This window comes from Pseudorca crassidens, chromosome 12 (assembly GCF_039906515.1).
Source record: "Pseudorca crassidens isolate mPseCra1 chromosome 12, mPseCra1.hap1, whole genome shotgun sequence".
NCBI lineage: Eukaryota > Metazoa > Chordata > Mammalia > Artiodactyla > Delphinidae > Pseudorca > Pseudorca crassidens.
The window spans coordinates 68,292,854-68,306,587 of NC_090307.1; the positions used below are offsets into that span (position 1 = coordinate 68,292,854).

The window sequence follows — 13,734 nt, forward strand, 5'->3', positions numbered from 1 at the left end:
GCTGGAATTACGAGTGGGGAGATTTCAGGGGTAATGACATTGGGCTTCCACACAAATAAATTGCACGTAAGCTATGAACATGACTAAATAGCATCTCACTGCACTGTCTTCATCGGCTTTGTTATTAATTAGCTGAAATTCAGAGATTTAAGCTGCAAGGAACTCTAAGGACAACTAAACCAATTCTCTTTCAACTAACTGGTGATGAAACTAAAACTAGAAAATGACACATTGGTCAAAGGCACCTTGTCAAAAAGCAGAATTAAGACTTGAACACAGGAGTCCTGACCAGAGTCTTTTCTCTCTACCAGTGGTTTTTTGCACTGTGCTTTGAGGGTCCTTCCAGGGCCTGCCTGGGGCAGGACGATCAGGAGGACTCTGGGCCTTCTATCAGTCCCCCACCCCTCACCCCCAAACAAGAGAGCCATTCAGATTTTTTGGGGTGGTTTGTTTTGTTTTGTTTTCGCCGCACTGTACGGCATGCGGCATCTTAGTTCCCTGACCATGGATGGAACCTGAGCCCCCTGCAGTGGAAGCACAGAGTCTTAACCACTGGACTGCCAAGGAAGTCCCCACATTAGCCCTTTTGCATCTTGGGCTCCTTCATAAGGTAGAAAGCTTTGGTTTGAGAAGGCTATAGCTAAAAATGGTCTGAAAGTCTCTTAGAATAACCCTACATTGCACTTCTTATGGTTATCTTAAGACGTTAAGGTCACTTTTTTTTTTTTTCCCCCCGGTACGCGGGCCTCTCACTGTCGTGGCCTCTCCCGTCGCGGAGCACAGGCTCTGGACGTGCAGGCCCAGCGGCCATGGCTCACAGGCCCAGCCGTTCCGCGGCATGTGGGATCTTCCCGGACCAGGGCATGAACCCGTGTCCCCTGCATCGGCAGGCGGACTCTCAACCACTGCGCCACCAGGGAAGCCCTAAGGTCACTTCTTAAATATCAAGGTAGATGGTTCATATTGGCCCACATTTTTAAAAATATATATAGTGTTTAATTTTTTGATAGACTAGCACACGCTTTTTTTTTTTCTTTTTTTGTGGTACGCGGACCTCTCACTGCCGTGGCCCCTCCCGCCGTGGAGCACAGACTCCGGGCACGCAGGCCCAGCGGCCACGGCCCATGGGCCCAGCTGCTCCGTGGCATGTAGGATCCTCCCGGACCAGGGCAGGAACCCGCATCCCCTGCATCGGCAGGTGGACCCCCAGCCACTGCGCCACCAGGGAAGCCCGCACATGCTTTTTTTAATTTTGTACATGGACAGTTCAGAAGGTTGCTAAATCTGGACTCCTCACCACTTTCCCCTGGTGAGGGTGATACTTGAATAATGGCTATTCTAATTGGTTAGGAGTTTTTGCTAAGTCTCAGATTAGCTGGGGGTTTTCTTTGTTTTTGTTTAGTTTTTTCTTCATTAAAGCTGTAAAGGTTTTTTATGCCTCAAATTGAATTTTCTTGTTACAGCTGTTTCTTCTTGGCGTAAAATAGTTATCATGGGCACATATTCCCTTTGATTCTGAAGTGGAGACATTGTGCCTAATAATAATAATGAAAATAAGAGAGATGGAGGAAAGAGTTTCTCATCCTAGCAGAGCTAGAGTTAGGTACCAGATCGTTGGGCTCCAAAGCTTCTCCTCTGCACACTGTACCACCTGCCACCCCATCATTAGTGTGGGAGTAACGAAGTCAAACCCAGACTACACACTTTAGGCTCTTAAATAGCTGTCTGTCCTACTTGTGGGAAAAACTGAGACTGTACATAGAAATTCTGGAAAATATACACTAAGCCTTCCAGGAGCTGCTTCCAATAAGAGGATTAAGGGGCTTTTTCCTCCCTTTACTAATCTTCAGTAAACTGAGTAATCAATATTTATGGAGCATTTCTTTGTATAGGACAGGCATAGATACTATAATCCATATGCACCCCAAGGTTTGTGGTCTGGATGTTTCATTTATGCACAAACCACTGCTTTTCAAATGACTATTGCTATTATGTGAACAACAACAATGTATTGCTGAATTTATTAGTTGTTTTTATTTTCATCTTAAAAGAGAGAACCATTCTGATGGCAACCATAAAGTTTTATATTGGAAAGGGGTTTCCATAACCTGTCACCTGAAGTAGTAGAAATTAGACTACGTGTGTTATTCATGGTGCAAGTTCTAACTGTTGGTGCCCTTTGACTTGTAGTGATGGTGTCTGGGATCCTGAGAAGTGGCATGCCTCCCTCTACCCAGCTTCAGGACGGAGTTCACCAATGGAAAGTCTGAAGAAAGAGTTAGATACAGATCGGCCTTCCCTGGTGCGCAGGATAGTAGGTGAGCACAGTCTCTGAGAAGTGGGGGCAGCAGTTTTGGAGACAGTGCTCTTTGCTGCTGGCTTCATTCTTAGCTGTGAGAGTTTTATGCATTGGGAGAAAGTATCATTATCAGGAAACTGACTTAACAGTTTATTTCTTTTTTTTGAATTTTATTTTATTTTTTTAAAGTTCATTTCTGATTAGCAGAGTAAAATCATAGCCTTCCTATGTAGCAGTGGTGAGTAGACTGTATTAGGCTATCTGCTTTTGAATTAAAAGTACCAGGTCTTTCATTGAAGTGGATAGCTGAGTTAGATGTGGGGACCCTAAAGCTGCGCTGGAGAGCTGGTTATGCCCAGTCTCAGGTGAGACTTTTCCTCAGGTATAAGTTAGTTCTGGCAGTTCTTAATTCACAATAGAGTATGATCTGAATACTGGGTTTCAATGTGGTTTGCGACTGGAGTAAAGTTTGATCTTCCATACCTTTCCCCCTTTAAACTAGAAAAGTGAAATGGATAGTGGGCAATATAAAAGCTAGTCAAGGAACTAGTTGCAAGAGGGAACTCTTTTTGAGATGAGAGGAACACGCATCATAAAACCAACTTGGAACTGAACAAAGAAGATGGGGTGATGACTGTAGCTTGAGCTGTAAGACCCTTCTACACAGATGAAAACTTAGAAGCAACCTAAATGTCCAGCAGTAGAAATGAAGTTGAGTAAACTTTGGTATATCCATATATAGGAGTGTTCAGCTGTAAAAACATGTTGGAGACATGTTCACCAAGTTATGCAAAACTGTCTATTTTGTGTCTTATTTTTGGACGAAAACAGACAGTGCATGGAAAGTCTGGAAAAGTGCATACCAAAACATTTTAGGAAATGTTTCTAGTGAGAGGATTAAAGGAGGTTTTCCTCACTTGGACTTATCTTTAGTTTTCTGATTTTCCTAGGAAGAATTTTTGTGTGTGGTGACATGTTTTTCTTACATCTTTATTGAGGTAAAATTGGCATTCGATAGACTGGTACATAAATGGCACATAAAGTGTACCATTTGATGTTTTGACATGTGAATACAATGTGAAACCATTACCACAATCAAAGTAATAAGCATTTCCATGACAGCTAAAAGGTCCCTTAATAGCACCCCATGTGTCCCTTCTTACACTCCACCCCCGCCCCACAGGCAAGCACTGGTCGGCTTTCTGTCACTATAGATTAGTTTACATTTCCTAAAGTTTAACATAAATGGAATTATACAGTACGTATTCTTTGGGTAGCTTCTTCCACTCAAAATAATTGTTTTAAGATGCATTCATGTTTTGGGGTATATAAAAGTTCGTTCCTTTTTATTGCCTAGTAGTATTCCATTGTGTGAATTTGCCATAGTTTATCAATTTATCTGTTGATAGACATTTGGGTTGTTTCAAGTTTCTGACTATTAACCAAAACTACTCTGAACATTCACGTACAAGTCTCTCTATAGACATGCTTTCTTTTCTCGGCTGAATATCTAAGAGTCGGATGGCTGGGTTCTATAGTAGATGTATCTTTAATGTTTTGAGAAACTGCCAAGCTGTTTTGCAAAGTGGTTATCCCATTTTACATTTCCACCAGCAGTGTGTGAAAGTTCTACTTGCTTCACATCCTCATCAGCACTTGGAACGGTCAGTCTTTTTGATTTTAGCCAGTCTAATAGGCATGTATCACATTACTGTTTGATTTACATTTCCCTAATGATTAATGTTGAGTATCTTTTCATATACTTATTTGCCATCCATATATCATCTTTGGTGAAGTGGCTCTTCAAACCAGTTGTCCTTTTTAGTTTTTAAGAGTTGTTATATGTATCGGATACAGGTCCTTTATGAGATATATTCTTTTCTTTTATTGGCCACGCCTTGTGGCTTGCAGGATCTTAGTTCCGCAACCAGGGTTCAAACCGGCACCCTCGGCAGTGAGAGCTCAGAGCCCTAACCACGGAAATTCCCTCAGATATATTCTTTGAAATATGTTCTCCCAGTCTGTGGCTTGTTTTTGTATTCTCTGAACAGTAACTTACAAAATGCAAAAGTTTTAGATTTTGATCAAATCCAGTTTATCTTTTTTTTTTTTTTTTTTTTTTTTTGCGGTACACGGGCCTCTCACTCTTGTGGCCTTTCCCGTTGCGGAGCACAGGCTCTGGACGTGCAGGCTCAGCAGCCATGGCTCACGGGCCCAGCCGCTCCGCGGCATGTGGGATCTTCCCGGACCAGGGCACGAACCCATGTCCCCTGCATAGGCAGGCGGACTCTCAACCATTGCGCCACCAGGGAAGCCCTAGTTTATCATTTTTTAAGATAGATTGTGCTCCTGGTGTCATGCCTAAGAAAACTGTGCTAACCCAGTGTCACAGATTTCCTCCATATTTTCTTCTAGAAGTTTTATAGCTTTAGGGGTTACATTTAGATCTATGATCCATTTTGAGTTAATTTTTGTATATGGTGGTAGGTATGAATTTAAGTCTTTTCTTTTTGCATGTGGATATTCAGCTGTTCAATACTTTCAATACTTTCTTTTTAAGTGGTTACTGTTTCAAATACTGACACCTACTGTAGTTTATTAATTGACAAAACATTTGCTAATAATTACATAGATAAGAATTTAGTCAAGGGACTTCCCTGGCGGTCCAGTGATTAACACTTCGTATTTCCACTGGAGGGGGCGAGGGTTCGATCCCTGGTCAGGGAACTAAGATCCTGCATGCTGCACTGCGCAGCAAATTTAAAAAAAAAGGCGGGGGGGGGGATTTAGTCAAAACAAAGGGATTATGGAGATTAATCATGGAAAATTATTGATTATAAAGTATATTTATTCCTCCAAAGAGATGAAGGTTTGCTCATCTTCGTTAAATATGTGAGCTCTCTAGCTGTTTTAGTGGTGACTCTTTTCCAGTACCCCCATGGCCACCAGTCATGGACAGACCACCTAGAGAGGAAGAATGCCCTTGCTGGTTTGCTTAACTTTCTCTTTCTGGCATCTTTCCAGATCCTCGAGAGCGTGTGAAAGAAGATGACTTAGATGTTGTTCTCAGCCCACAGAGACGAAGCTTTGGAGGGGGCTGCCACGTGACAGCTGCTGTTAGCTCCCGGCGCTCAGGAAGCCCATTGGAGAAAGACAGTGATGGGCTCCGCCTGCTTGGTGGACGAAGGATTGGCAGTGGGAGGATAATCTCTGCTCGGACCTTTGAGAAGGATCACCGTCTTAGCGATAAGGACCTGCGAGACTTGAGAGACAGAGACCGAGAGAGGGACTACAAGGACAAGCGTTTCAGGGTTTGTCTTCTAGATCCTCTGGCACCTCGTGTGTTCACTTCGTTTATACCGGGTTACCCTGAAATGCTGGGTGAACATAGCCCGTTGTTAAGCTGGAGGGAGGAACAGAGAGCTGGGGGTTGGGGAGGGGCTTCAGGTCTATAGCATAGCATCTTCATTGTACTACTGAGCGTTATTTAATTCATCAGTCCTTGATTGAGGTAGAAATGCCGTAACTAGAATCCTATTTTTTATTTTGCATTATGTACTTTTCCAGAGGGAGTTTGTGGATAGTAAGCGTGTCTTTGAGCGTAGAAGAAATGATTCCTACACAGAAGAAGAACCAGAATGGTTCTCAGCTGGACCCACAAGTCAGTCTGAAACCATTGAGCTGACTGGCTTTGATGATAAGATACTGGAAGAAGACCATAAGGGGAGAAAAAGAACAAGGCGACGGACAGCCTCTGTGAAGGAAGGTCAGCAGAAACTTTCAGAGGAAAGCTCACTGTTCTGAAATGAGATGTGCTTATAATTGGCTTAATTGTACACTTAGGAATAGGCACCAGTGTTAAAAGTGGCAAGTTTTTAATGTTGAAGTCTGATTTTGAAACTTCTTCCTGAGTGTGAGTTCAGTGTGTGTAGATTGTACTACTGTCTCCTCAATTTGTCCTGCCTGCAGTGCTAAACAGAAAAGTCTCCCATTACCCAGTAAGAGAACTATGTACACCAAAGGGTTCCCCAGAGGTAAGAGGATGTGATAGAAATAATGAGGGGTCTCATTTATTGAGCATGTATGTACTGGACACGTGGTAAGCGTTTTGTCAATATAATCCTACTTCTGACAACCCTGTGAAGCAGATATTATTGCGCCCATCTTATAGATGAGCAAATGGAGATGCAGGCAGCTTATGTGACTTGTCTGTGGACACTGAAGAAGTGAGTAGGGAAGTTCGGAGTTGAATAAGATGCTGTGCTTCAGAGCCCACCTCCTTCACCATGGTGTTAGGCCTTCATAGTGTTGTCACTTGGCTTCTCCCAAACTCACTTTTCTCAGGTATCTTCCTTGCTAAACTGAAGAAGCCAGAGCTAATGTGCGAGGGGTACCTGGTGAAGGGTGGGGGCCCACTAGTCGTGTTCAGAGCAGTGACCAGGCTGGTGGTCTTGGGAGGAAGCAGGGAAGAGGCAGGTGGGTAACCTGGGAGACTTTGCTGTTAAATTGCCTTTGAGAGATGCCTTTGTCTCACACTCAGACTAAAGCAGCACCAGCAAGTGTGGTCTTTTCACCTCATGGTAAAGATCAGGCTTCTGATGAGAAAAAGCCCATCTTTTTCTTAACTGAGATGAAATCTGAATTTCAACCATTCTTGTATCAACATGGGAGGAGCCAGAAGTAGCAAAATATATCAGTAGTGTCACCTCATCTTACAGATGCAAAGAGACAGGACTGGAAAGAGGTGACAACCAAGACCCTGTCCCGTGGGTTTAATGGCAGTGCCTCAAGTATCAATAGAATCCAGGGGTCTGGGCTCTCTCACCCCATTGGTTAATTGCCCTAGCTACTGTGTTTAAGATAAACAGGTATTCTAGTTGCATCTTGGCTGCAAGAACGAAAGGACTGGGAGGGATGATGAGCACCTTTGAGTCCATTTATGTCTGTGTTCCAGCTTTCCATTGAACTTGGTATGTAGAGTTCTCTGCAGGCATGTAATAGTGCTGGGAGTATAGCCATGGACAAGACAAATGTGTTCCTTGCCTGCATGATTTTAATACAGGTGTGTGTTGAGCACCTACTCTACAGGGCCCAGTGCTAGGTATTGTACAGATGGTGATGAATGAAACAATTTGAATATGTATTTCACTTATAAACAAAAAACAATTATGTAGAAGGAGGAAATGGTTAAAACCCTCCACTGATAGAAAATTTTAATTTGTATTCTCTCTAAGGAAAAGTATATGTTCATTCTGGACTTCCTGGCAGTCCAGTGGTTAAGACTCCACGGGGCATGGGTTCGATCACTAGTCGGGGAGCTAAGATCCTGCATGCCGTGCAGTGCAGCCAAAAAAAAAAAAAAGAAAAGAAAAGTATATGTTCATTCTGAAATGTGATAATAACACTTGCCCTTAGTTATCTTTCCTGGGTCCCTGGCTTTTGAGACTATCATAATAAATGGCCAGTTGTGTTTGTCTGCTAATGCATGTTCCTACCCACTCTCAGTTGTCAGGTCCAGTTTGCTCTCAAGCTGGCATAAAATTACACAGGGGGCACTTCTGCTGCTTGCATCTCTGTTAAGAGATGTTCTCATTTCAACACAAAATAAAAGAGAATAGGAGAAAAAAAAAAAAAGAATAGGAGAAATACTAAAGTTTTTTTGTAAGAGTGTGAACTAAGTACAGACTCTCTTCTGGCTGTCATCCTAAAGTAGGTAGACAGGTTCTGGTGGGTTAAATGAGTTAGAAGCGAGAAGCACTGCTCTAGTGGAAAAGGACACAAACTTGGCATTGATTAGGCTGTTAAGTTGTTTACCTTTTCTAGGGCTTGGTTTCTTTGTCTGTAAAATGAGGAAAATACCTCCACCAAAGTAGTCGTTATAGTTAAATGTCAGTCTTTAAGTAACATCGTTTACCTCTGCTGGTTGGCAGTAAGTGTGTGCTGACCCACTGGAGAGGCTGCCCGTTGCCTTGTCCATGGCTCACAAACGTCCGTCTCGCCAGTTGCCTTAGGCCCTCAGAAGGCCCAGGGTTCTGAGGCGGCAGGCACCTCTGTGGAGGGGCAGTGCTGCCTTACACACACAGCACAGCATGGAAGAGCACTGCTGGCCCACCTAGGGTTGAAGTTTCTGCCACCTGCTAGTATTGAGACCTTGGGTAAGCAAGCCACTTAACCTTTCAGTTGTTGTCCCCTGCCTTGTTGTCTAGCTTTTTGAAGTGTTATTGGAATGAAAGCAGATGATAGCATTTAGCGTCTCTTGGTCTAGAATATCCTGGATGAATAATGAGACTACAGTCCTGTTGGGGCCTTTTGAGAAGGGATGGGTCCAGGCTTTGGCACTTTTTTTTTCCTAGGAGGACTTCATGTCTGCTGTGATCTTGAAACTATAGGCAGCTTTTACATTGGTGCTTTTGCAGGGAGGGGCTTTAGGAGTTCTGTTCTTCAAATTAATAAGTTGATTTTCCAGTATCTCAGTGCACTTATTTTAAAAGGAAAAAGTCTGTTTTTATCTGAAGGATTTTGCCTTTTGCCCATCCTCTGGCTAAAACCAAGATGTTAGCTTCCGTCAATGGAAACTTGGTAGCTTCTCTTAGACCTTATCTTCCCATGCTAACAACCAGACATAACTCAGTTTTAAATGAACCGGGCACTGCAGAGTAAGACAAAGCTGATGAGAGCAGCTTTCCTGCCTCAGAAAGCTCAGTCTCACCAGACTGTTCCTATAATATAGTGTGATAAGTACTCTGAGAGATAACACAAACATTATAGAGAAGGTGGTGATTAATTTTTTGGTAGGGTAAAAATGGGTAGGCAGTGCAGACTTTGTAGTGGAGGTGCCATTTGAGCTTTGCCTTGAAGGATGAACTACAGTCAGTAGGCAAATGAAACTTGCCCTTGGACTAGGTTTCACATAAATACCTTAGGTTGTTGAACCCTGACTTAAAGTGGTGATGCAGATGCATGGGTGAAAGCAGAGCCAAATTAATTTCATTCCATTTTTAAGCAGTAAGAGAGGCTCAAAAATTGTCCTTTAAAAAAAAAATTAGAAAAAAAATCCACTACATTATAGAAAACTTGAAGAATGGGCAGAGGAGGGATCATAATCCTTCCTAAATCATGTTGGTGTTCTGACTTGTTACTAAGTCTTTTTTCCTCCTCTAGCTTCCATAGGAAGGGAACTGTTTTACTATTGCAAGTGCTGCACTGGCACAAGAAGTCTGCTTTTAAAGTCATCTGTGGCTCTTCTGCATGTGTGATGATGCTGAGGCCACAAAATATGTCTGGAGCAGTTTACATGATCAGACTGTCTTTGTCCGGTTTTGCTTTCAGGCATGGTCGAGTGCAATGGAGGAGTGGCCGAAGAGGATGAGGTGGAGGTCATCCTTGAACAGGAGCCTGCTGCTGATCAGGAAGTGCCAAGGGATGCCGTCTTGCCCGAGCAGTCCCCAGGAGAATTTGACTTTAATGAGTTCTTTAACCTTGATAAGGTGCCATGCTTGGCTTCGGTGAGTGTAGCAGCATGCTTATCAACATGGATGGAGCAACTGTAGGGTTAAATTTGACCTGAGTCTTTAAGATACCTCTTTTTAAAGTTTTGTTTTGCTAGATGATTGGGAGTTTCTTGGCTTTTATTCTTAAATATTATTTGAATTTTTGTTGGCTTCGTTTTGAGAGGCTAAGTGAGAATTCTATACCAGTTAACTTTTTCCAGGTTGTTAGCATTGGATTAAGAATTCTTCAGATGTTTAAGAACATTGTCTGCTTTTATTTTTAAGTTGTTAAGTGTTTGTTATAGAGCCTTATTGTGGAGGTGGATTTTTATTACTGATGATCAGTATCATACTGATCTGCATTCCTTGGGTAAGGCTGGTTAGGTGGTACCTGTGTGATGTGATGGTTCCGAAAACCTTTCATGAAAAGGAATGTGGGATACTATCACTGTTGCTGTTAAACTGTTGAGGTCTAATCTTTCTCGACTTTTAAAGTAGAAACAGTAAGACATCCCAAATCTTCACTTGGTACCTGCCCTTGCTCCTGTCCCCTTTGGACATTTAGGGATTAGTAATGCCTCATCAAATTTTTGGAGAAAAGATAAAACTGTGGCCTGTGCCCCCAGAATTGAGATTTTTCTGTGGTTGCTGAAGGAGTGCATAGGACTGATGAAATAGAATTTTAAAAACCATTTGACCAAAAGCATCTGTACGTCCCAGATGTTCTTTACAGGACATGAAATACAGCAAGTAAGTTTGACCAGTCCTTTAGAACTAGTGGTTCTAACTTAACTTACTCTACTCCTTAACTGTAACTGCTTCTTGTTTGATCATTGCATGAGTGGACAAAGCTGGGCATGACAGAGAGGCATGCCTTTGTCATTTGCCTGCCCCCAAAAGCCTAAAAGATGGCCACCTGGAATAGGTGAGCAGACACTGCATAGCACTGATAGGTACAAGGCCACAGGTGAGTTCTAGGGCAGTACTTCTCAAATTCTCTATGGTGAAGGCCAGGTTTTATTTCCAATCCATTGAGGACCAGTACCTTAGTATAAAGTACAAATATCACAGCAATGCCCAGTTGCTATAAAAGTTGCTAAGCATTTACTCCGACTCTCAGCTTACCTCATTGTGGACCAGCTTGGCCCAAGACCACACTTTTCTATAGCGCTGTTCAGGAATATGCGGAGGGCGGCTGCAGATCAACCGGCAGCTGCGTGGTTTTGCTCCTTACGTTCTAGCACAGTTTTAACTGTAAGTCCTCTAGCCAGATACGTCACTTACAGTGAGCTGGCCAGTAGTCCTTTGGCTCACTATGAGCGGAAGGGTTGCATCCAGATATGAGTTTAATTTACTTGATGTAAAACTGAGTGATCCTCTCAAATTCTTAGCTTTTGAGGGGACAGTAATTTTTTATTTTTATACCAGCTGTGTTTAGTGACATTTTTTTTTTGCATTCTCCTAGAAGACAGATGGAAATCTTATTGTAAAAAGTTTTCACAGCAAAAGGTCAAAATTTAGAGGCCTGTACTTGGCTCCAAATGTGAGTACCTGTGAAACTTACCTGTGTAACTAGGCAGAAGAAGAATTCAAAACTAAACTTTTAATAATAGGTAACATGCATACAGTGCTGATTGTTTTAGGCTTTGTATCCAATAAGTCATTTAATCCCCACAAAACTCTTGTAAGTTAGATTACTACTGTTTCTGTTTTACAGGTGAGGAAGGCAGGCACAGAGAGGTTTAAATAACTTGCCTAAAGTCACATAGCTAGTTAGTAGTGGAAACTGAATTCTAATTTTTGTAGTTTCAGTTAACAGTCTTTACTCCTAATTCCCCCCAACTATACTGCCTATAAAGCATAAAAGGGAGGAATAGGAACTCAGCACCATCTTATCCTTTGGCCCTCACCCTCAATCAAAACTTGGTTAATTCTGAGAAGGTACCTGGCTAGGAAATCTCTCCATGCTTTTCATGGAGGGTACTACTCATTAAGGTGTATATTCTATAATAGATTCACTTAAAAGCAAAGCTGGGATCAGTAAAAAGAGATGCTCTGGTTGTGCTGTATAACCAGCTGGATTCTATTATAATGCTCAGAAAATGACCAGTCAATTGGGAAAAATAAGAAGGGCTATATAAGATTTGAATATCAACTGACAAATAATATAAACTGTTTGAGGTATAGTACCTGGCACTTAGCAGGACCCACAGATGTTGGGTATTAATTGGCATAAACAGAATTACACCTATATTTTTAAGCTATATTTACTGGCATTGCAATACATCAGAAGTTGACAGCCACGAAAATCTGTACAAAATGAAAATTTAGATCACATGTGCAAATAATTTTAGTTATGTAATTAAAAATAAGCTGATTTTAGATATGCAGCTCTTACTACAGTACCTGATACATAACAGGTACATAGAAGTATTTTGTTTTTGTTTTTTTTGCGGTACGCGGGCCTCTCACCGCTGTGGCCTCTCCCGTTGCGGAGCACAGGCTCAGCCGCTCCGCGGCATGTGGTATCCTCCCGAACCGGGGCACGAACCCACATCCCGTGCATTGGCAGGTGGACCCCCAACCACTGCGCCACCAGGGAAGCCCCATAGAAGTATTTTGAATGAAGAAAAACGAAATCAAAACAAATCCTAAACTATGTAGAGTGATGAACAGGAGCATGACATAGAAAAACCTTGGTGAAATAATCAAAAGTGTGCTAAGGTGAAAGTGTGTAGCCTTAAATGCATTCATTATAAATCCAAAGAAAAATCAAGCTAGAGTGAAACAAATACAAAAATATGGAAATTTCCATAAAAGTGGAAAGTAATGAAAGAAAAGCATTGATTAGTAAAACTTAGTAATTGTCAAAGAGCAAAAATATTTCACAATATCTGTATCAGAATAATATGAATCCTAGGATATGACTAGTCTAAATGACCCTTAACGGACCAAACTAACAGTCATATAGGTTACCTTAAAAATGCTATTAAAAATGTAGTCTAGAAAGAGCAGCTGAAACATACCAGACTGCAGTTCACAGTCTCCTCCTCTTGACTAGCTTAGGCTGTGGGATGTAGCGGCAGTCAGCTGAGTACCAATGTGCATAAGGGGAGGGAGGGAGGGACTGGTATTAGAGTATCCCTGCTGGCTCTGGTAAAAAATGACTGACTAGATAAACTCAAGATTCTTTTTGGGTTCAAAATGCTCTAGCTTCTTGAAATTGGCATTTATAGTAAGTGGTGTGTAAAAGCGACTGTCTCTACTTATGTTTTAGCTATAATAAAACTTAGCTTCTCTAACAAACAAAGTTGGTCACTGATCAAAATATGGAAATGACTTTCTTAACACTTACTGTCAAATCCTTAGAAAATGTCCAGATACCTTATATTCACTTCCTTTACTTTTTCATGTTCCTCCTGTGTATCTTCTGGCTTTTTTCCTATACAATATGATCAGAGGAAATAAAAACAAAGTGCAAAGCTATTTTTACTATTTTTAAAATTTCAAACTCTTTTCAAAATTAAAATATTTTAAACAGCTGTAGCTTTTACTTTTAAAAATTCCTGTTTATCACCAAGGTGGTTGGGTTTTGGGTACAATTCCCAATTTTTCACAGTGAAACATCACTATAATGCTTCTCCTATAATTTAATGATTGCAAATTAGTGGACTTGAAAGTCAGCATTTGCTGGCACAGCCTGTTTGTTTACAATCATTTTGTATTCATGTCTGCAGGGTTTGCCAGTACTTGTCAAAGCCAAATCCAATAAAAAAATTGGTCTTTGCCCTAAAAAAAAGAAAAAAGAAAAAGTCAGCATTATTTAAGGTATGAGAGTCTACAAGTGGAATGTGATTGAAACTGTTGAATAATACCTAAGAAAATAGAAGTACCCCAAGTAATCAATGTCTCGGTCTTGTGTTCAAGAGAATTATTTGTGGCTTA

The 13,734-nt window shown here is 41.5% G+C and overlaps 1 protein-coding gene across 8 annotated transcripts in view; it reads left to right on the top strand.

The window, feature by feature from the left end:
• EIF4ENIF1 (eukaryotic translation initiation factor 4E nuclear import factor 1) overlaps positions 1-13,734 on the top strand; it is a 42,532-nt gene that overhangs the window by 13,774 nt on the left and 15,024 nt on the right. For 7 of the 8 annotated variants that reach the window (XM_067700177.1, XM_067700181.1, XM_067700173.1 and 4 more), the window contains 4 exons: positions 2,191-2,318; positions 5,324-5,610; positions 5,867-6,065; positions 9,629-9,804. In XM_067700177.1, coding sequence (XP_067556278.1) covers positions 2,191-2,318; positions 5,324-5,610; positions 5,867-6,065; positions 9,629-9,804 — 790 coding nt within the window. Of the gene's footprint in view, positions 1-767; positions 950-2,190; positions 2,319-5,323; positions 5,611-5,866; positions 6,066-9,628; positions 9,805-13,734 lie in introns of those variants that run through there. The other variant, XM_067700180.1, reaches the window with a different exon arrangement.